Genomic DNA, 24,330 nt, shown 5'->3' with positions numbered 1-24,330 from the left:
ACCAATCACTGTTACTGACTTCAATTGCTGTAAGGACTAATTGGAAAGAATAGAAAATGGAACTGATGCAAGTTAGTATATCATTAATACAAAACAAAGTTTAGCTCTTATTTCCAGTACTCGATTCACATAACGAAATTTTTAAATTATAGGTTTGATGCATAATACACAAAATTTAGCAAATGCCCATACCTGTGTTGCAGAGTTCCATAGAATATTTTATGCCAACCCTAAATATTACAAAATGATGCATCAGACCCCAATAATCATGCTACATCCTTAAAAAAATACATTTTTTAAAGGAATCAATAAAATTCTGAATGCATTAAAGGCAAAGACAAAGCTTTTGTAACATCAATGATGAAATCCATATGGGATTTTATTTTAATTGCCTTTTGTTTTTTATGAGCCTTCAGGACTCACCTACTTGCAATTTCCAATTTCTATAACTAGAAAATTAATTTTCCTTTTTAACTGACTGCTGGAATTTTCCTGTAGTCTAATAACTCCAGAAATTGAGGCAATAAGAGAAGGACAAGTTATCATAAGGTTTGTGCTGTTATTATGAGAGTCAGCTGGAGAACAAATATTTCTTTTAAACTCGTCCTGCGGGAAGAGGGCAGAGTGTCGCCCAGGGACATCTGATGAATTGGGCAGGAGTGCCCTCGGGATGAAGGGCTGGGAGTGTGGTCCAGACAGCTCCAAGAAAGGACCAGGCTGGGAGGGAGAGTGAGATGCAGATCCCACCAAGCTGACCTTGTCACTGCTACTCAGAATACAAATGGGTTGGGACAACACTGTCTGTTTCTGGGACTTTCCACCTCCTCCCTTGTTGCTGACACTTTATATGCCCTGTATCCTCCTGCAGAGGCAGGAGCAGCTGGTCTTGTTCTCCAGATGGCCAAAGCAAACACTCAGGGAGGGCAGGGCAGCTGCACCAGCCACCTGGTGACTTTATCTGTGCCTGGTGCCAACCCTGCTTGCTGGGCTGCGTGTGGGATCGTGGAATAATTTTGGTTGGAAGAGACCCTCAGGATCATTGAGTCCAACCATAACCTAAATATAGCACTAAACTATGTCCCTAAGAATTTCATCTACATGTCTTTTAAACACCTCCAGGGATGGTGATCCAAACACTTCCCTGGGCAGCCTGTTCCAATGCCTGACAGCCCTTTCCATGAAGAAATTTTTCCCAATATCCAATCTGAACCTTCTCTGGAACAACTTGAGTCTGTTTCATCTTGTCCTATCACTTGCTACTTGGGAGAAGAGACCAACACCCTCCATGCTACAGCCTCCTTTCAGGTAGTTTGTAGAGAGCAATAAGGTCTCCCCTCAGCTCCTGTTCTCCAGGCAGAACAGCCCCAGGTGTCTCAGTCACTCCCGTCACACTTGTGCTCCAGACCCCTCACCAGCTCTATTCCCTTCTCTGAACTCTCTCCAGTACCTCAAGGTCTTTCCTGTTGTGAGTGGCCCAAAACTGAACACAGACGAAGCAGAACAGAGGACTACTCTTGGAAAATACTAAATTATCAGGCCACTTACATTCAGATCAAGCTTGACACCTCGAACGATGCCAGTGAACTTTATGTAATTTTACAGAAGATGAATTTGTCTTCTGCTGATGTTAGGTGACTTTATCTTTTAGGCTTGACTAACTGTTCATTGCTGGTTGAACCTCCTGGGAGCAGCCTCACACAAGAACAGTGATAGTGGAGCAGTGAAGAACTCTCTTGAGTTTGGAAAAAAGCATGGGAAATAGTGGAAATATCTGCTTGGAAGATAAAAGCACAGCCTAAGAAGGGGAAAAAAGAGAGAAATCTGCAAGAAACAGGGATGGTAGGAGAGGGCCAAGAGGGACAGAAGTGTTTTAAGCTAAAAATAAACCTCAGTTCTCAAATTTAAATATATAAGGCTGTCTATTAAAAAATAGTACCAGATTACATCTCTACAGTGCCAAATAATTAATGACTTTTAATAACCCTAATAAATTTGGATGTCATCAAAACCTTGTTGCGTATCATTGACTGTTTCAAGAAAGGACTGTGAGCTCTTAAGGGAGACTTGCACCTGTATTAAAATGTTCACTGCTGACATCTTTCCCAGGTACATCAATTATAATTAAAGAGTAATAAGAATGCCAGGATGGACTTCTCAGGCACTTTCATGTGGGAGTCCTAGCATTTAAAATTAAATCCATTAATTGTAACTACTGTACGTTTGTGATCTCTCAGCGTACAAACTAATTCATTGCTTTTGCAGTCATGCCAGTCTTTGTTAATGAAGGTTTGTGATTTATTTAATTTGATCAGGAATGTATCAGAGTGCCCCAAACTGGACTGATAAAAGGTCATTAGTTCATACTGTTCAAGACAATTTGGAATCTGATAATGAAAAATGTTTCTAGGCGCTTGACAAAAATTGATTAGTAAAATGGGCTCTAACTGTTTAAAGGAAAGCTCCATATTTTCTTCAACCAAGCCAGCTGAAAGTTCATATGTTAAGAAGCTCTTCTCACTCCGAAGTGGCTCTGAAATACATTTGAAGATAAAAGGCTTTTTAAAAATTATTTATGGCATTGCTTAGGAGAGGAGGGAGCTACAGCGCTATCATCATCTGGAAGACTTCATTTCTTTTTTCCCTTTCCATACATAGCAGCCAACGTCACAGTCTCTGAGTGAGACTCATATATTAACAAATGTGTTCCTCAAAAAAAATACTGAGGTAGGAATATCTCTGCTTTACAAATGTGAAAGAGAGGTAAAGAGTGTGGAACTGATATGACAAGAGTTTGTGACTCCCCCCTATCTCTGCAACTGAGCAACAACAGTGAGCATGGGCTGGTGTCTCAAAGTCAATGTTGGATGAGTCACAGCACTGATGTCAAAGTGAACCCAGAGCAACCGGCCCAGATGTAAACGGCCGTTCCATAGCTATTAGCTAGGTGAATTGAATCACAGAATCAGAGAACAGTTGAGGTTGGAAGGCATCTGTGGACTTTGTCCATGATCTCTGTGCAAAGCAGGGCAACAGATTGCTCAGCACCCTGTGCAGTGCAGGTTTGAATATCCCCAAGGATGGAGGTTTCACAGGCTGTATCATCTGGCTCCTGTTCCTGTGGTTGACTACCTCTACCAAGAAAATTTTATTTCTTATATCTAGTTCAAAATACCCTAATTTCCTTCTTTGAAACTTGTGTCCATGGCCTCTTGGTTGCAACTTGTGTGCATTGCCTTAAGAGGAGTCGGGTTCCACCTTTTATATGCTCTCCCATTAGATAGTTATAAACTGCAGTAAGGTCTTGCCTTCACCTTCTTGTCTCAAGGCTGAACAAACCTAACTCTTTCAGCCTTTCTTTATATCATACAGTCCAGCCCCTCATCATCTTGTTGGTCCTCTGATGGATTTGCTCCAGTATTTCAGTGTCTTTCTTGCCCTGAGGATCCCAAAATTGCATGTAGCTCTCCAGATGCAGTCTTGTATGTGCCAAACAAAGGCAAGAGTCACTTCCATCAACCTGCTGGCTATATCTAGTTAAAATAGTCTGCTACACGGTTGGCTTTCTTTGATACCGCTGACTCATGCCAACTTCTTGCCCAGGAGCACCCCAGGTACTTCTCTGCAAAGATGCTTTCCAGCTAGCTTATGTGATCATGACCACACAAAAAGTTAGTGGAAATGCTGAGCATTCAAACTACATCTCCTGAATCCTGTCTGGGGCATCTTCATCTCTTCCCAAAGGTCCTTTGAAAATCCAGATTTACTGTCAGAGATCAAAAGACAAATGTATTTTTTTTCCCACAGTAAATGTTAACTTAAGCCTTTAAAATCAGTACCAAAGTAAAATAAGAATTATTCAACTGTCTCCGGCACTTCCCTCAACATCCTTCTGTGACACTGATAATAATCCTGAACAACTTAATTCCTCATTTGTCGTTTAGGTCTTAAAGTCTGTTTACAAGTGTCTAAGCATCATTGCTCCTTCTTTATGGATGAAGGATTAATTTCTTCATTGTGTGGCTTGTCTCCAGTCACATGGAGGGTGAACTCACCCGAGCTAACTTCAGCCATGCACATGGCAAGTGCCTAATCTCACCAGGGATTTTCAGTCAATAAACACATCCAGTGAGCTGAACCCATCGTAAGAGAGGAGTTTAGAAGAGAAGTGTCTTTCTATGGTGCGACATCTAGATGAAGAGGTTAGACTAGATGCCTAATATTTAGACAGCCTAAATCAGATTACATTGATATCACTCATAAAGAAATGTAAGAGTAGGTAGGAGTAAAATTCAGCAACTTTATTATAAAGTAATATAAACTGTCCTCACCCCTACTGAATTCTGAGTAATCACACTGAATTTTATCAACTGCAAAGCTCAATTAATGGGTCTGAGCTGTGCAAAATCTCAGTTTATAGAAGAACATATACAGTTCATTTGGGACTAAGCTAATAAACCTATGCAGTAAATTAATCTGAGTAACTTGAATGATGCACAGAGTGAAGTCAGAACCAGGATTCCAGGGTGTAGCTGCAGTAATTCTTTCAGAATAATTTAAGATATCAGAATACTATTGTTTCCTCTTGGTTATCTGAATTGGTTTTTCCTTTTTTTTTTTTTTTTTCCCCTTGCTTTCTCTTATTTATGTTCCACAATATTATAATTCATGTTCCTTAATTTTTAGATGAGTCTTCACAAAATGAGCTTATCGGCTGTCTTTAATTTCCACTATTTCCAGTAAAATTTGAAGGTCACTTCTGTCTCTTAAGAGCTGTTTTGTGAAAACTTGTCTTCTGAGTGGGCATGACATTGGCTTGTGTTTTCATTAATATTTTTCACTGTTGCAAAAGCCAAAGCCCTGTACACCAAACAACCCATCTGAGTGTTCATACTTAATGAACACAGGTTGGGATGTACAGGGATCTTCTTCAGACATTCCAGACCTTTAACCTTTTTAATCATGAGTAATTTGTTGTGAAGGACCTTTTAAAATTCTTCTAAGAACTTCTGCAAGAAAACACTTCCATGTATCCATATATCTATACATACACATAAGTGTGAGTATGGTTTTCTGGATCACAAGAAAGTTCAGGTCACCTAAACCAAAGAACTAATTTTGTCTGGTTTTCCTCAAATCACATGAAAGATTTGACTTCGATAAGGCTCTTGTTTACATGGGCACCAAGGGAATGTGAAAATACTCCAACCAATTTAAATACGCAATGAAGTGAAACACGTTTTAACAACAGCTAGATGTGTACTGGCCCATAGCACATATGTTTCTGTCAGCATAAAACCAGCATGTTTGAATTTGCTTGGAATGGCAATTTTTCTAATGCTTATACATAGGGAAAGATTCCAGGTATATCAAAGGTGAGCCAAAGATAACAAAGTTGAAGACGAAGTTGTATTTGTGCTCACTTGAGGGCAATTATTCTTTGCAATTGGGCTTTCAAAGACATCTAAGGATCCTGAACACTTCATTCCTATGAAAATAAATTGATACTTAAGCCTTTAGGCAGAAAAAGAGCATCCTAATCTCTATTACTTAGCTGAACATCTTTGCAGCACTACTGTTGGAATCACGTATGTTTATAATGTTTAACCCCAGAAAACAAGCTAGGATTTATGGTTAACTAACACTTGCCAAGTAACATGATGTTGTCTCTCAATTATAGCTATAGAACTATAATAAGCCTTTACTCCCACACTCCTCAGAAGACTGAATGCCTAAAATAAATGATCTTGTTCAATTAGAAGTGGTGAATGAAATGTAGGAACCTCTGGGAGAAAATTTTGCCGTGAAGATCTTACAATGGAGCTGAGACCATAGGGCAATAACTTTTTCATCTTAGGAACTATGGATATAGGGTTCTTTACTCTCTTCAGCTCAATGTTTCTATAGAGGAATAAGGTGTCAATATTAAGAAATATAGCACTTGTTTGCCTATTTTACGGGCTTGAGAGCATTGACTGCAGACAACTTATAGATATCCAGTTTTCTAATCGAAACCCCCAATATCTCATCAAATCAAACCAACAAAATGTGGAATGATCACCCCAGAAGGGAATCCCATTGCTTCACTATAGTTCGCTGATCTGATTAGCTGTGTAGCACAGGATGGATCCCATCCATTTTTCAAAACTGGGCTAAAGCCCTGAACAGTTGTTTTGGTATTGTAGATGAGGCTTTAGGTCTTAATAGTTCCTACAATTACTGCTGAATCTGGCCTTGGCTCGGGAATAAACTCCTTGTATTGAAAAGATTTACTACCGTAACTATATCTGTATCTCAATTTAATGAAAATGTTAAGGATAATTTGATGGTCTCTTGCCAGTGTAATTTTAAATAAAATGTCTTCATTCCTTGGCAGTGTCTTTTGGCACTCAGATTTAACTAAAGGAAGTGCTTAAGTGAAGTGCTTCTACATTACAGTCTTGCCAGTATCTTCTCTGATAGAATAGATTTAATTTTCAATGTTTTACCCAGAGTAAATAAATTTTTAAAAATAAATTACCTCCCACCATAAGTCCATATGGTAGCAAACCTTGCTAAAGCATTACTAAAAATCGGATATTGGCCTATCACAGCATTTGGACTAATCTCAGGCCTCACCTCCTGTAAATTAGAGAATTTCTAACTTATTTGCTGTTCATTTACTCTGCACTCTTGTAAAAAAATGTTTCCGCATCTTGGGAAGTAATGTAGCACATAATGAGACACTGTTGGTGCATCTTAGATTTTCATCTGAGTTCAGCAAGTCAGCATAAAAGTTTAGGACACTTTATTATAATTGCACAGGGAATGGAAAGTAATGGTAAGATGGTGACGATTTGGCCATCATACCCTACAGCACTGAGCAACTGCCAAATATACTCTTGATTGCTTACCCTGTCTAAAAATGGAATATACTCCCAGAACTGGGCCAAAAGGACAATGCATCAGATGTTAAATTGTTTGGGGATTAGTTTGACAATAAAAAAGATTGTAGGTGTAAAACAGTGCTCACTCAATGTGTAAAAACAGTGTATATAGTATTTATTTTATTTTTAAATGCCGTCGATTCTTTCGATATGTAGAGTGGTTATGCAGACTATACAATCAGCCTTTGACAGAGGCAGAGTGTCTTAGTCTCCTTACAATAAGGTACGAGTAGTTCAATAATTTTGAAAGCTCATAATTCAGCACAGTACTGCTGTCTTTAGCAGCCAGCACAACATGAAGTCAAGATCTGTTGGGAAGGAATTATTTCATTATTACTCCCCAAAAAAATCTTTATTCCTGCTTTTCTTCTGCCCAGTATCAAGGTGTCAGGAAGCTACATTTAGAAGACAGCTTTGCTCCAAGTCACTCACAGTGGAAAAGGAAAAAGAAAACCAGGGAGCATCATCTTACAATTCTCAGATATGAACCACGAAATTTTTCCCGTCCTTCAGTACCAAGAGGCAGGCCCAGGAAAGAGTGTATAGATAAGTTCCTCTCTAATGTGGATTGAATCACACTTTGCCCATATTTTCAACAAATGTGACTCACTCACTTGTGATGTTCTTTTATTTCAATGGCATGCATTTACAAGGTGGTATCTGCACAGCCTCTGAAAACTTACCCCACTCCACACCAATCCCAGAACATAATCTTCTGCTCGGGCAGAATCTCCTCTGATGTTTCCCTCTTTGCCCCACACTTGCAGACAAAAAGCAATATAGACCATCAAACCTACAGGACATCTCGAAGGAAATGTAAAACATGTTGAGACTTGGTCACTATACATATCTGTTATGATTCAGAATTTGTTGGCACAGCAGAAGGATGGAAATATAAATTGAATGCTAGGAGAAAATCTACAACTTTCTGTTGTGAGCAGCTATGCACATTGTTGAACTTCCCGGTTTGCAGTGGTTTGCCAAAACTGTACTCAGTACTGATGTGTGAAAGTTGCTTAAGAGCAACATATACTTAGAGACATATGTATTTAGAGACAATTTTCATGGACATATAGATTTTTAGAGCACAGGGATGGACTAGAGGTCAGACCTACACCTGTATTTCTGGGGTTCTTTGTTTTTAATTCCCCAGGACTTTCATATGTCATTAATTTCTTAGGGACACGGTTTAGTGCTAGAGTTACGTTATGGTTGGACTTGATGATCCTGAGGGTCTCTTCCAGCTGAAATGATTCTATGATTCTATATTCACAGTCTTCTTTCTTTGTTTATTAACAACAACAACAAATACACCTGAAAGTAAAAAGAAATTAATTTTCTTGGAAATGGAATACTTGTCATTGGTGATTCTCACACATACAGGTAAAATGGCCTACATACCTGATTTCAAATAAAAAGAAGAAAATATTAATACTGACTGTGGGAAGTGAAAAAAATGTTGAGTAATGATGTCTTTTTAACAGACTACAGTCTGATGAACAATTGGACTTCTGCAGTCCAGCTGTATCTAGAAGCAACATGTACCTATGCCTGCAGAGGGGAAAAGGAACAATCAAAAGGCAGAGAACCTTGATTAGGAGAAAGCAAAAAGTCTCACGGAATGTGCAATAAGGAAATGAGAAAGATGGGAAACTGCGGATGGAGCTATTGTAACCTCACTGCAGCAGGTGGGCCAGTTAGGTGCTAACACAGCACACATGCAAGAGCAATATTCCTAGATCTTTGAGTATGTGTTTGTCAGGGCTCTGAACGCACTGACAGGGCTTAATTGCCCTGAACAGCTTCAGCCGGGACCGCTGTCACTCACCCTACTGCCATCCATCATCTAGGCACACAAACCTGTCTGCAGCCCTGACTGCTGGATGGACCTTGAACTGATGTCATAGCACTGTCTGCTGCTCATGGCTGGACCCTCACACCGCGTGGGCTGTCAGTGGACCCTGTGACCATTGCTGGGCTCTGCCCACCCACCGTCTTTGAATCCTGTGGGATTACATCCTGAGTGGGGAGGCCATGGCCTGTGCTGGGGTCAAGCTCAATGCTCACTCATCTTCCTTCATGGAGCAGCTCTGCTCTTGCTGCTCTCTGTGAGAATATTAAACCAGCCCCTGCTCTGAATTTTAAATAAGTGACACTGAGACTTTTGGCTTTTGTATATTTCCTCCACTGTGGCAGAAATGTATATTTTGTCCTAAAAAAATAAATATAAAAATAAAACACATTTACAGTTTCTTCTATGCTTCCACAAATTCCCTGTCTCCAAGATACAAGGACTTGGTTTATCCTGTCATATAAGTTTTCATCTAGTAAAATTACACCTAGAGTGGCCTCTAGGGGCACATGCAAATCACTAAGACTTCTCAGACAAGCGTTCATCAGTTAAGCTCATGTCATTTACCAAATACTTCTTCAGAAGGTAACAGGCAGGGTCAGTAGAGGGTCTTGTGTCCTGACATTGAAGCTGGAACCTGTTAAACATGTATTGGTTCAAAACCTACTTCATAGAAACTCTGTTATCTGCAGTTTCATGTTTCTTTGGCGTCTTACATGATGAGGGATTGAATCCCCAAATTGGCTTTACTACTGATAAAAATACAGCACTAACTCATGATCTAACAGGTTGCTTTGGTGCCAATGAAAATCAATGAATTAACTGCAAGGGACATCTAGCCTAGTTCTTTTCTGTATAAGACTTACGAAGTTTACCAAGGCTTAACTCCACTTGAAAAGAATGCTGACACGCTTGAAAAAAAACCCAACAACTTGCTACCACTCCCACATAGAGCATTGTGATATTACATCAGCAATGCACCATGTTGAAACTATGAACGAACATTTGACATGGTATTTCACAATGCCCTAAACCTCAACTCCACTCATAAACAGTACTTAAAGGAAGCCAGGCTTGCTCATACTGAAACTATGTTATCTCAGGAAATGCGGGGCTAACATTCATTCTTGCCAAGCACTTGTTCCCTTATGAAAAGTCTGAAATTTTAAAATTTAGGCTCTTCTAGATCATCTAAGTCCAAAGAAATCTCAACAAATACTTCATTTGTCAGTCAGCTTGGTGGTAATTAAATGGCTTTGTGGTCTCGGTATGAACAGCTGCGGAGTGCATGCATTGTCTCCTGACACGGATCACCTCCATTTGTTTGTTCTGATACGCCGACGTGGGAATTCACGAGTTAGGGCTCAATCAAATTCGCACTGAAGGAAACGAAAGCTGGATTTGGCCAAGTATATTTATTTATCACCTTGTAGCTGCAGACTGAGTAACTGCTTTTTGTTATTGCTGTTGTCCACATCACCTCTGTATCTGGAAGGATACAGCCACAGCACTAAAAAATAGAGAACAGGGCAAGAAATAGAAAATAAATGAGCCTCAGGTATAGTTTCACCATTCAGGTCAGTTGCTTTTGTTTTACAGCCCTTTTCTCTTTCCATTCTTCATCAAGGTGCTGATCCCATGCAGACCTGACTCGCACCAGGAACCTTCTCAAGTGGATTTTCACATGCGTCAGCTCAAGGGCCTTCACTTGGGTGTTTGGTGGCTGGTCTCCAGACTGGTCAGGGAGTCTTTGCAATGGGGTGATGTCTGGCATATGCTTGTCCTACAAAAGGGCCAAATTATATGTACATATATATAATATGCATGTTGCTGCATCCCATGCTGAGGAAGGCAGCCCGGTGCTGAGGCCAAGAGGAACCCTCATCTACGCTTCAAATGGAGGGATGTGGTTAGCAGGTTGAGAGAGGTTCTCCTCCCCTTCTACTCTGCCCTGGTGAGACCACATCTGGAATATTGTATCCAGTTCTGGGCCCCTCAGTTCCAAAAGGACAGGGAACTGCTGGAGAGAGTCCAGCACAGGGCAACAAAGATGATGAAGGGAGTGGAGCATCTCCTGTGTGAGGAAAGGCTGAGGGAGCTGGGGCTCTTTAGCCTCAGGAGACTAAGGGGTGACCTCATTAATGTTTACAAATATATAAAGGGTGAGTGTCACAAGGATGGAGCCAGGCTCTTCTCAGTGACAACCAATGGTAGGACAAGGGGCAATGGACACAAATTGGAACACAGGAGGTTCCACTTAAACATGAGAAGAAACTTCTTAGTGAGGGTGCCAGAGCCTGGCCCAGGCTGCCCAGGGGGGTTGTGGAGTCTCCTTCTCTGCAGACATTCAAACCCGCCTGAACACCTTCCTGTGTAACCTCATCTGGGTGTGCCTGCTCCGGCGGGGGGATTGGACTGGATGAGCTTTCGGAGTCCCTTCGAATCCCTAACATTCTGCGATTCTGTGTACACCCGCGCGAAACTCATATTTAAAACAGGAACGAAATTTTGTTTGAAACAACTGCAGATTGGACAAGCCGGACACCGTGCAGGGCTGTGAGACACTCGGCTCCAACGGGCGGAGAGACCACCCCGTGGTTAGGCCCGGGAAGCACAGAGGCAGGCCCGGGCCGGGGTGAGGGCTCGGCGGGGCTGGACGGCCGCGGGGAAGGCGCCGAGGCAGCTGCGACCGGGAGAGGCGGCCGGACCCGGGGTTCGTGCGCTGCGGCGGCCGCGATGCGCGCTCTCGTCAGCACCGAGGGGCGGCGCGCGCGCGGGAGGCGCGGCCCCGGCGGCTGCGGGCGGCGCGCGCCCGTCGGGAGCGCGCCGGGGAGGCTGCGGGCGGCGGCCATCTTCTCTGCACAGCCGGCTGCTCCCCCAGTGCAAGTGAAGCAGCCCCGCCAGCCCCCCTCCTCCGCTCCCTCCCTCCTCCTCTTCCCTCCCACTACACTCAGCTGTCGCCGCCGGTCAGAAAGGGGGCGACCGGGGGAAGCGAGGGCCGCGGGGCGGGGGAGGCAGCCGGGCGGCGAGCAGCCCCGCGGGGGCGACGCGGGGCTCGCCGGCGGCGGGCGGGCTGAGGGGTGGCAGCCCGGGGGGGCTCGTACGTCCGCGGGGCCGGCAGCGGCTTCCCCGCTCGCCGCTGCCGGCCGGCGCCCCCTCGGCGGGGTGAGCGAGGGGGGCCGGACCCCGCTCTAGATGGGATAAAGCTGTAAACATGTTTAGCTTTGAAGGGGATTTCAAAACAAGGCCCAAGGTGTCTCTCGGAGGAGCGAGTAGGAAGGTAAGAAACGGCCCTTGTCCGTCTGCGCGTTTGTGTCTGTGTCGGTTTCCTTCGCCCCCCGCCTGCCTTGTCTGATCATATTATCGTTATTTTTACCGTTGGGCCTTCAGAAATGGGAGCAGCTATGACTAAGGCTTAATAGAGGGGGGAAAACCCCTCCCCTCCTGATGAGGTGTTTATCTCTGATCTCCCTGGCTCTGTGTTGTGTTGCTTTTTTTTTTTTTTTTTTTTTTTTTAATCAGGCCACACACACCCTCTCAGGCTTGTTGTGTAGTAAGAATTGTGGGAAGCGAGGAAATGTCTCCCCAGCCCCCCCGAAGGGCGGCACCTCCCGGGCCGCTCGTCTCTGGGGCTCCCGGGGTGAAGGAGCGAAGGGCTCGGACACTTCTGGTCGGGTCCCTCCGCAGGGGAAGCCGGAGAGAGGGGGGGGCGTGGGGAACAACCTTACACAGCCGGATTAATGCAAATCGTTGGGGGAGGCTTCTTCCTCCACGTGAGTGAGGGTTGCCGGGTCACAGGTTTAGCTTTTCTCCGTCAAGTTGACGTTCAGTCAATTTGTCGTGTGCGGGGTGAGCAGTGGTTAATCGTCTGCTCTGCCATACTATTGGATCTACTTGTGTTTATTGATGGAAAGGAAGTGAAGTGGTTTATTTAGACCTTGCTCATTGGGCAGGGTAGTCAAATGTTTAGTCAAGCACTGAAGGGCATGGAACTACCGAAGAGTAAGAGAAAGGACAAAGTGTTTTTACAAGTGACCTAATTTGTAAGGGTCACTTTAATTCACTGCTAAAGTACTGCTGTCTCATGTTATCACTGGACATGATTGTGTGGGAAGCTGTTGAATGTTTCCATCAGTATTTTTGAATCTTAATGGGGGCAAAAATAAGTCTTGGATTTTGTTATAGTGCACTGTAAGCAACTTTGGTTCTCTGAAACTTTTAAGACTTGGCAGTATGGTGAGGAAACTGAGCTACAATACTATGCTATGTGGTATTAAAATCACAGTGAAGTCTGCATTTTGGCGTATTCCTTTACATAATTTACTGAAGAGGCTATGTAACAGCTGCATTTAAATTGTGTAGATTTTAATTTGAATCATATTTTCTTTATCTTAAGATCTTTCTGTTCAGTAGACTACATACAAGGGCATTACAGGAGTCAAAAATACAACAAATATTCCCCAGCTGAAGTAGGAATTGACAGAATATGCCCTAGCCCTAAGCTTTAGGGTACTTCAGGTGCTTGGCAACTTTTGGCACTGACTTCCTAATGTCATTACTTGCAGAGCATGTTTCCTTCTACAGAAGTAAACAACTGTCGTAATATCTCTTTTTACATTTACTGATTTATGTGTGAAAATGTAGCAGAATTCTGTCTGAGTATACGGACAAATTTGATGTTATACAGGTATAAATTTCCAAGAGCAATATTCAAAAGTAAAGGAAGTGGAAAGTGAAATTGATGCCTAGCCTGTTCTTGGTCAACACAAAGATTGTATTTCGTGATCAGATTGATACTGACTGGTCCACAGATTTCATGATTGTACATTGGTGCACTGAAGTGCTTGTGCTGCATCATTGTAAATCAGTTAGTGGCAGCTTTGAACATTGTGATTATATGGACATTGGAGAATTGCCTTGAACTAGCTGCTGATTTTCAGAGGCTATGTACAGGACTAATGAAAGAATACATGTAAACAGTACTAAGAATTACTTTTAAAATGCAGTTTACCTGAACTTTTGTGTAAACATACTACAGCAGAGATTGACGTGGGAAGTGTTTACATGAGTTCCACGTGCTTCTCGTTATCTCACGTCACAGTCTCCTCGTGATCACGTTTCTCATGCCTATTGGCTTCAGTTTTAAAGAAGGCTGAATTGTAAAATGTTTCCTTTCACCTTTTTGTGCACATGGAAAAAAAATCTCCTTTGACAAATCCCCTTCCACTCCCAAATATGTATAGTTTTAGAAAGATACAGTGTATAGTTCCAACCCTGCACCTCTGCCATGCTCTGTTGGCTGGATTCTCAGTACTGCCTACTGGGATTCCTGTTGTGGAATAAAGTACAACTCAGAAATACTGGTAGTATCTGTATGCAGGCTGCTTAATGCTAAGAATAGCTCTCTGTCCAATTTGTGGAAGTTTCCTAAATGTTGTTGCATGTAATGTAGTATAAGTACATTAGCAAAACCCTCCCAGTATGAAAGCAGAGACTCCAGTTTGAGGAGATAGTGCTGAAGATACTATCAGGGTCTTCCTGGCATGGATAAAACTACACCAAAATGAACTGTCAGCAAACCTGACTATTTAAAAAGTTGTTTTACTAATATAACTGCAGCTGCAAATGGTAACTGTGTTGGTCATGTGTTGATACCCTGTCTGACATTGCTGTGTACATCCCTAATGTCTTGTTAGGCCTCACGAGTGGTCTTGCTGATGTAGGCACAATGAGAAATATAGCTGGGGGCTTGTGGCATTATGACAGTCAGAAAGGTACTGAATCCATTGTGCTTTCTCGCTACTAACTTTTATAGCATTTTTGAATTATAAAAGCAGAGTGCTTCAGGTTTGATGTTACAGTGTTTGCATCTTGCATTTGTGTGTGTTATGATGGTCTGAATTGAGATGCTGTAGAGAGGGACTTCAGCCAAACTTTTTGCCAAATAAGTAGTTTTTAAGTGTCACTTATTTTTGTTAAAATCCTGGGTTGCAAAATTGATGTTCCCGAAATGACTATCCCTGTGACTGATCCTTTCAGAATATTATTGTAACATTTTAATATTGCATTGTACATAAATGTAAAAAAGACAGGTGGTACTGTCAATGTTTGGACTTTTCCCTTTACATCTGCTTTCAAAAATCTGCTGATTCATTTGGACTATTTGCATTAATTGTACATATGTTTGAGAGTATAGATACTGTGTTTTATTTACTATGTGAGAAGTTAATTTTTTTTTTTTTTTTAATTTTTGGGCTTGTTTATTTTTGCCTTTAAAACATAATTCCCTGCTATATGAGGCTCTTCAAAAGGTATTTTCAGATTTAGTTTTAATTGTAACTGTTAAATGTTTTTTTACTTCTGATGTAGAATAACCTCCAAAACAAATACTGTTATTTGAGTTCAATATGGGAATGTCTTGAATTACTGATGGACTTTTTGTACAGGGCAGTAATTGTTACCTAAAAAGCTGTGGCTGCAGAATTTCTGTGGCATGTCAGGTAGGAAAAAAGACATGCATCTGCGGAGTTGGTCTGAGGTGCAGTTCAAATGGAACGAACCCACCCTAACAGTGCAGTGCACTGAAACAGATGGTCCTGCCCCCCAGGTGGTTCCCACCCCATCCTTTGTGTCCAATATAGCGAACATATTTCTTCAAGGTGGAGTGTCACCATGCCTTTTGGTGGCAGCTGGTATAGTGCAGAATCTGTTTAACCACGTCGCCTTGATTTGGTACAGTCAGGCCTAGTGTTCCTTTACTAATTTTATCAGCGTTAAGAAAATTATGAAGTACCAGTCCTTTAGTACATCCATGCAGGGGGATTCCCATGCCTTTGCTGAAATGTGCAAGGGGCTCTGTAGATCCACATTATTCATTTAGGTAATGAAATGTATTAATAACATATTGTAAGCTTTTAACAGGAAAGATGGTTTAAAGAATATTATTTAGTTAAATTTACAGTATCACTTGAGATACCTAAAACATACTTTTATAAATCGCGAGACTGTTTAAAATAGTGTATTTAAAAATGATAATACAGTATGAGATGGTTTTAAAAAAATCTTCCTTTTCAGGAATTTGTAATACGGATGAGTTAGCACTTGTGAAAGTAGAACCAACTTCACTGAGTTTCTTTTTGGTTTTGCTTTTGTGGAAGACGTGGAAAATTACTAATGAACAAATAGTGATGACTCCATCTGTATTTTTAAAAGTCTCTTTATTTTGATGTGGACAGTTTTAATAATCAAAAACCTTCAATTTACAAAGTGTGGGGTGTTTTTTTAGTAGTTACTAATAATTTTTAATTGATAGCACAACACTAAGCATTAGATTCCTGTATATTTTTCCCCCTGCTCTCAGCTGAAGTGCAGAGGTCGAACTCCAAAAGCACCTTGTTTGCTGTTTGTATTCTGCACATGAAGTAACTTCTCATGGAATAAAAATCAATTATTTAAAAACTGTAGGCTTTAAGATTGCCAGTGCATGGAGGGATCTGCACAGCTGGGATTGTTTATGGTGATAGGTTTCTGTAGGATTTAGCAACGATGGGGCAGATGTAGAAAATAGCTTTGTTTCTCTCTTACTGATTGAGGAAAGTTGTTAGTTTCTGGAAGGGAGAATTACTGTTATCCTCTTTGAACCTACCCCTGGTCACAATAGAAAATAAATTATGCTAGGGATTTAGAGTATGGGATTTCTAGATTACGGTTACAAATTTACAACTTATTTTTGAATGTGGTAAAGAATTGCACTGCTTTGCTCTATAAGACCTTTGTCCCATAATGTACATGGGGTAGATTCTTATGCAAGTACATACCTCATTCTGAGTCAGAACTGTGTTTTGTCCAGAACGTTGAAATGTCAAAGCCTAAGTCTTGAAATACTCTTTGAAGTAGTTCCAGATACTCACTGCATCCTACAGCAAAGTCAGAGCTAAAATGATATTTTTTAGCAAGCACTGTGACATTGATGTTAGTGAGGCCAGGCTTTCCCTGGCCAAATGCCTCTTCCTGCACATATTTTAAGTACTTTAAAATACCTTCTTCTGGAAGGTGGTTTTCTCTACACATAAACTTAATCATGATGTAAATAATCAGAGATGTGAAGAGTCACTAACTGTAAAAGGTAATCGAAGTGGAGTTTATTTTGTCTAAAGTAATGTTGGGAGCTAGAAACATTGTTGAGAACCACTCTGGGGAGGGACCTCTCTCATTGTCCACATTTGTTCTCAACAAATAGATGCTACAAAATCTTCCTTTTATTTCTTGGACTTATTTAATACTTGTGTTCAAAGGAATTTTATGCTATAAACTGCTTAGGTCACTTCATTTGCTTTGGGAGTTGTTAGTGATGTTTATGTGGTTCAAACTAAATTCAGCTGAAAAGTCAGGTTCCTCATTTTAGGGAAAGAAAAAAGATGCAAGTTCCTGGGTTTTGTAGATGAAAACCATAAAAGATTTTATAATTGTCCTCAAAAGATAAAAGATCAAATGCTTATTTGTTTCTCCATGCCTTATATTTTACATGATCTATTGTAATGTTAAATGTAGTAGCATTCTCAAGTAAAGAAAGAAAATAAACCCCTGTGGTTTACAAATAAATCTCAAACATTTATTAATAATATATAAATATTTGCATCATTTTTGTTATTTTTTTAAAAAGTGTGCTTACTGTTTAGACAGTACCTGAAAATAATTACTCAGTTTCACCTTTACATATAGCATATTTAGGTTTTAAATTTACTTGATGGCTTGATTAACGTGACTGTCCGGGAGTGTTTAATTTCAGATTTTTAAGAGTCGACAAATAGTAGGAGTATTTGAAACAAATGAATTATGTATACACTTTTTTTCTGAAACCAAATTTTGAGTCGAGAGGGCTGAAAGTTTATTAATACTCTCAATGCAAGGTATCAAAATACAAGACAAAACCAATCATAATTCATATATTTGTTTATGTTATTCAGTCTTTTTCTAGGATATGTAAAGGCTAGGAGTTGTGTAAACATACTTTTTCAGCACAACAGTGTGTTTCAGCAAAATGATGACAAGAAAGCAGCAGTTTTAACTCCTTTTTTTTTCCGTTATGTTAGTTAACTGGAGTTTTTGAAGTATTGACATTGACACTGTTACACTGTCAGATGTGGCTGTTCTCATCAGCTGGTCTGTTACACCAGTGATGTGACCTTGAACTTTGCTGTGATGAGTAATAGAGTACATAGTAATTTTATCCTGATATATAAATTAACATTTCAAATATTAACATTTCTTTGATGGTAGTCACAAGCTTTGCTTTCTGTATACTGTCCTCCGTCTGCTTCATGTTTTCACTTTTCTCCTTTCTGTCTTACTCCTTGAGTCATCATCCATAATGTCACGTTGTGTTTTACTGTCACGTACTTTCTTTGCTTTCTTGTATCTTTGTGTCGTGCTGCACATATTTGATGAAGAAAACTTCTCAAATTTGGCTTCTCGTGATCCTGCAGCTTGCATGCTAGAGCATGAGGTTGGTTGTCTTTACCAATATCTTCTGTTGGAGGAAGGAGCAGACAGAAGACTGCTAAATGTTGCATGAAATGCATAGCGTGTTCCCTGTTCTGCAATTTGGAGGTCAAGCTCCTGAAGAAAGAAGACTGCATCACAGAAGGTGTCAGGAATTTGATTCAGTAAAAAGCTTCTTGCTCCTTTTGAGTTAGGGTTGAAGGAATCAAGATGATGATACTTCATTCCCCTTGAAATATCTTGACTGCCTACCTTGATAGGTAGACTTGATACCTGGTGTCTGTCTGGCAGATGAAATAAAAAGACAGCATTACTGTCACAGAAGTGAGGCAAGGAAGATGGGGAATAGGACTGAGCTAGGTGTGATCCGTGGACATTACTGTCAGAGGATCTCGTGTTGTGAGGAGCTCCGGCTGTAGGTGGGCAGGAAGAGAGGGAGCAGCAGCGGTTGCTGTCAGCAGTCGCGTGACTGTATACATGGGAGCTGTCAACTGTGCATCACTTGCAACGCTGCTGTCATTCACAGCAACAGCTACTGAGTTTAGTTCTTTATCACTGTGCTATTTATTAAGAGGCAAGGCAGGGAGGATTTCAGAGGTGACTGTGCAGTTAGTTGTCTTTAAGAAATAATTTTGTTAGAATGCTCTTTATAAGGAAATAACATTATTTCCAAGTGTATTTTTTTTTTCCATCTCTTTCGCACAGCAGCTTTATTTTCTGTTGTATATTTGCTGTTGCTTTTTAATTTCTGAAGAGACAGTGTATTCCAGTTGCGTTGAATAGCTCTGAAGGGGATACATTTTTCTTGCATTTAATTTAAAAATATTAGGCAAAGGTATGATTCCATTCTTTTATATTTCTGATGTATATGTGTCTTGTGAACAAGAGTATTATTTGACCCCTAATCATTTTTTGAAGGTAGAATGTACTTACCTGAATATAATTTATACTTTAACAAGTTGGTGGTTTTCTTTACAAATACTCAGAGCAAGTATGTGACATTGACTAAACACTTAAAGTTTTGTGATTTTTTTTTAAAGTGGGTTGGTTTAATAAGTGCTTGCTTCAAAGATACCTGGTTGATGCAAAGCTGGTGATACAAGAAGTGAGGATACGCTGCCCCCTTATATTTTATCCCCTTTCCGAATACTTAAAGTTATTTGTTTCTGATGACCCCTCTGGCTACTTATTTTCCTTTATCTATTACTCCCTTGCATTTGCGGTTTCTTTTTAGTTTAGTGGTGGTTTCTTTGTCTTTTGTGCCATTCCCTTCTCCACTCACATGTAACAGTTTGTTCACTCTTTTCTGTATGTTCTTTTGCCTTTTCTTTCCATCTGCTCTGAAGTTTAAGGACAAATTCAGCCACATTGCTTCTAAGCGGAAATGGTCTTTACATGGTGCTGCTTGCAGAATGTGTCTCTCCAAGCGTATTGAAGAGAGGTCGCTCTCATCACTTCTAAATAGGAACCTTTTACTAATTTATTTAATGCATTAGGTATCAGCTGTTGAAAAAGAAGCAATCTGTTAAAAAAAAGTCCTGAAACTTTAAGCCATCTGCTGACTATTTCTTAATTTAGTACATTATTTTGTCTTTTGTGTGCATGAGGTCAGAATCTTTTGCTTTGTGTTACCAAGCTGATCTGGAGCCTTTCCTATTGCTTATGTATGAATTTTTTTATGATTTGTTTATGCGATGTTTAACACATGGAAAAAACCCCATCTTTAGAGGAAATAGCTATAGTTAGTGGTGTCTTTGGCCATAAATACTGTCTTTAGAGGTCAAGGAAAAGATGGTTTAGAGGAAAAGATGGTTAACCTTCTGTGGGATTCTTTTTCTTTATGCTTGTTCCAGTAGCTGATTTGAAATACAAACCCAATTTTAAATTCCTTTTTTTGCATCTGTGTGTTTTTTTTTTTTCATTCTCCCTTGGTGGTCTGCATTGGAAGTATTTTCTATCTGTAGGAAACTGGAAGAATTGTGACCTTGCTTCCTCTGTGTTACCAAAAAGAAATGCACAAGAGTTTTGCCCTCAGTTTTTGTATCTGCCTATAGACATGGAAAATGTTGCAGCACCGTAGTTTTAGATGTGGTTAAATATTTTATGAACTTTTGTTTACCAACTTCAGATTTATTCTTATATATTCAGATATAATGCATTTTCAGCTTGAGTGTGTTGTATTTCTTAACTTTCTCTAAACTAATAAGGGCATAGGGAGAAAAAATGAAGTAGTTCTATGTGTAGTAGAAGCAAAAAGAGAGTTTCCTTAAAGCTTTTGTCTGTTTTAGACTGGATTTGGGAAAGTGTTAGGGTATTTTCAACTCTTGTTGTCTACAGGGGGAGCTGAATACTCTGCATCAAAAATTAATTATTTTGTATATTTCCTTGGAAATGACACAGAACCACCCAGTAAGACATTCTTCCAAATAAAGCTTTGTTTATATTTTGTAATCTATGTGCACTGGTGTAAAAGCTAATGCACAGGCTTTCTGTTATAATGGTATTGTTCTTTAGAGGCCTCATGAATATTTTAGTATTCTTTACTTTTTCTCTGTTGGAGAGATCACTCTCCTGAAAGTTTCAGTTTGTGGCCTTAATTTGGGTGAAGAGTTCAAAATTTTAAAAGAAAAAATTCCTACCATTTACGTTGTATAAGTCTGTTTTGACATCTTTTCCGGACAAGTTTTGAGGGAAAGGATAAGTAAATATAAGAGCTGAATGCTTTCTTGCAAGCTAGACAAAAGCCTGGGGCTTTGGAGGAGTATGTGAGTACTTTAGACGTGCCGTAACTTGCTGTACGCACCTGGGCCGGTGACTTACATATGCTCTGAGCAAGAAAAACACTCGATAAACATTTGATACTACCTGGTGGGATTGGGACTTTATTTAGTGTTTCAGCTCCCCCATTTGTAAATGGATGATGTTTGCCTGGATTATTGGGGTGTTGAGAACACAAATCTAGACAGATATCGGTACAGTTTGCTGCTGTTTGCCTGTCACTTTTCTTTTGACATAGCTTCCATCACTTTGCTTTTGAGAGGGCTGCCTTACATGTAATTTGTAAGAGCAGAAGATGATTAACACTTTTCTCCAGTATTTTACATGTTACATATTATGAACAATGCTCAAAGTGAAGCTAGATAAAATATCATGAAGACATTTGGATCATGTGTTTGAATGAAAATGCAATCATATCTTTATTTGTGCTTTATAGGAAGAAAAGGCTTCTCTCCTGCATCGTACTCAGGAAGAAAGGAGAAAACGAGAGGTAAAGTAGACTGTAAGCATTTGCATACACACTGGATTTTTCTTTGATGTAGTAACATTTACAGTCCGGAGTACTTTATTCTGCTGCAGTTGTTTGTCCTTAGTTCAGGAATGTTTTGTTTCAGTTCTCAAGTCCTACATAGTCTTCCACTATACTAGAATTGACAAGCTGTTTCACTACTTTTAAGGTGCTTCCTGGAAGTGATTTTAACCTCCAAAGAAGGTACTTAAGCATGCAAAAGGAATTTTTCCTTTTATTTTGGTGCTCATTTGATCTAGTCTTGGTTGAGAAAAGACAGTTATTTAGATAGTAAAATGCGTTTTTTGCCTTATCCCTCAACTGTTGCTATGGGTTTATCTTTGCGAACTGTCTTGTGCTTCTGGTTCTGCTATGATTTCTTGGATGACCTTACGCAATTCGTTTCTCCGGTTCTGTGGAGGTAGAACCAAAACAGTGATACTTGAATGCATCCTGAAGGGCTTTGGAATCACCTGATAATTGAGGAGCAGTGAGAAGCAGTTGTGAGGCTTATATGTGAGGCTTTAGGACACCTTTAACATTGAAGCTTATTGCCATAGATAATTCAGGCTGGAATAGTGCAAAGGAGGAATAGGCATTGAAAGCAAAAATAGCAGTTTTAAAACATTAATGTATGTGGCAATATCAAAACAAAATTTGGTCATATGGGACTAGAGTGAGTGTATTAATTTTGTCTTTTTTTCCCCCTCTGATACGAGTAGAAACAATTTTGTTTGGAAAACTATTTTAAAAGTGTAACTAAGTAGTTTGCATGCTAATCAAGACAACAAAGATGTTTGCCCCTTCAAGATGTGTGACCGTTTCTTGATTAAATACAGGTTCTGTGGTGGCTCCTCTCTTTCTGAGGACAGTTAATATTTTTATATTTCCCAACCTGGTTGTATAATTATGGACCAAGTTTAGGTATGAAGTTCCTAGGATTTCCCCAGTTAGTTCAAAATACTATGTTATGAATAAAGTTTATGATCAGTGAGTCTTTATCAACATATGCAAAAATACTTTTTTTGTGCTTCGTGAACTTTTTGCCATATATTGAAATAACCCATTCAGTTGCTTAGTTCTGTCTGCTGCAAAGCTGATGCAGTCAGAAATTTGCATATCTGTATACATACATCCACACATAGACACAGCGATTTTCTGTGGCATGTATCAGATTCTTGCAAAATGAACGACTCCTCTGAGAATAAAATCAGTTATGGCTTTTAAAAAAATGCCTGGAGGAAAGCAGTGACCTCAGACTTAAAACCTTTGCAATTACAGGTCACTAATTGACAGTTATGTATTCTAGGATAAAACCTGTATCTGGAGAAAAGGAGAACTTATCTACTCTTTAGTTGAGCATTACATTATGATTATGAAGAGACATTGCCTCCCTGTAATTGAAAATCCTGCTTGTCTGCATACTTTGCACTTTTACTGTTAGATACTATGGAGAGAAAAATACCCTTTGGCCTATCAAAATTTTGATTTTAGTTCACGCTCTAGAGGTAATCAGTGTCTTTCAAGTATATGCCTATTCTGAGAAATGGCTTTAGGAACTGGGGTTTCCAGGAACAATAAAATAGGCCTTGAATAGCAAATTTCTCTGGTAAGTTGAGGTTAAATTCCTAAGTTGGATGTGTCATTTTGGCACAACAAATTAGAAATCAATTTTTTGCAAGTTAAAAGTTTATATGAACTTTCCCAAATGTATTTTAATGAAATTTTTAAGAACACTTTGGTGTTTTGTTTTACTTGGTGACTCTCAGAATTATGGCATCATTATAGTTCAACAATGGATGAGGTTAAAATTTCTCTTCTCAAAGCAGTCTTCCGACTTTCCCTTCCTCAAACACCACTTTGTAGCTCTAGGTTCATGAGCAACTATTTCATTTACTTCCTTCTTTCATCCCCTAAGAAACTAGACAGACATTATCAGAAAGCTAATTACATTAGCCACTTCCCTTAGATGTTCATTGCAATGGGATGTGCTGGGGGTGTTGTCAGGGGACTCACTGAGTTCTCTCTCAATAGGACCTGGAGCATGCTGGCTTTTACTTCCTCAGAAATTGAGCCATTTTAAATGGATGATTTTAACCACTCTTTCTAGCTACTGAGGAAGACCATAAAATGACTCACTTTGGTTTGAAGGAGAGAGCAAGAATTTTTATTAATTTCCATATTATGCCCCTGGGCTTAAAGCATTAAACCTCATTTTCATTTTGACAGCAGTATTGTCTCCAAATAACTGCCTTTTTTGGGGTGTGGTTTTTTTCCCCCTCCATATTATACTGCACCAGCCTCATGATACTAATATATTATTTGAATGGAAACAAATAAGTGCTTCTTTTAAATCGATGTAGAAAGAGATATGGTATCCTTGAATTTAAAGATTTCTTCAACATTTTAGTGTTAAGACTTTCTTATATAAAATACAAATGTGTTTATTTTGATTTCTGTAATCTTACGTCGTTACTGAGTATTAATTTTTTTTTACAATATCTTAATAGTAAATTCACACTTATAAAAAAAGCTTTCTTCTTGATTTATTTATATTGGATGCAAACCTTCAAACATTTTATTTTACTGATAATTAGTGCTTAATTTGCATTAAAAATCCTTCTGAATACAGAAATTAGAGTCACTTCCACAATACTGATTTTTATTTTCTTATTTGTGTTTTTTACAGGAAGAAAGGCGGAGGCTGAAAAATGCAATAATAATCCAGTCTTTTGTCAGAGGGTACAGAGACAGAAAGCATCAAGTAG

General features: G+C 39.7%; 1 protein-coding gene across 1 annotated transcript in view; it reads left to right on the top strand.

Moving 5' to 3' along the window:
• Window positions 1-11,847: 11,847 nt before the first annotated feature.
• UBE3C (ubiquitin protein ligase E3C) overlaps window positions 11,848-24,330 on the top strand; it is a 76,341-nt gene continuing 63,858 nt past the window's right edge. The window contains exons 1-3 of the mRNA XM_065830992.2: window positions 11,848-12,055; window positions 21,491-21,544; window positions 24,252-24,326. Of these exons, the coding sequence (XP_065687064.1) occupies window positions 11,990-12,055; window positions 21,491-21,544; window positions 24,252-24,326 (195 nt within the window). The 5' untranslated portion in view covers window positions 11,848-11,989. The remainder of the gene's footprint in view (window positions 12,056-21,490; window positions 21,545-24,251; window positions 24,327-24,330) is intronic.

This window comes from Patagioenas fasciata, chromosome 2, assembly GCF_037038585.1.
Source record: "Patagioenas fasciata isolate bPatFas1 chromosome 2, bPatFas1.hap1, whole genome shotgun sequence".
In the NCBI taxonomy this organism is placed as follows: domain Eukaryota; kingdom Metazoa; phylum Chordata; class Aves; order Columbiformes; family Columbidae; genus Patagioenas; species Patagioenas fasciata.
The sequence above is the reverse complement of the archived record's forward strand: the minus strand, read 5'-3'. Positions and strand labels throughout refer to the sequence as shown.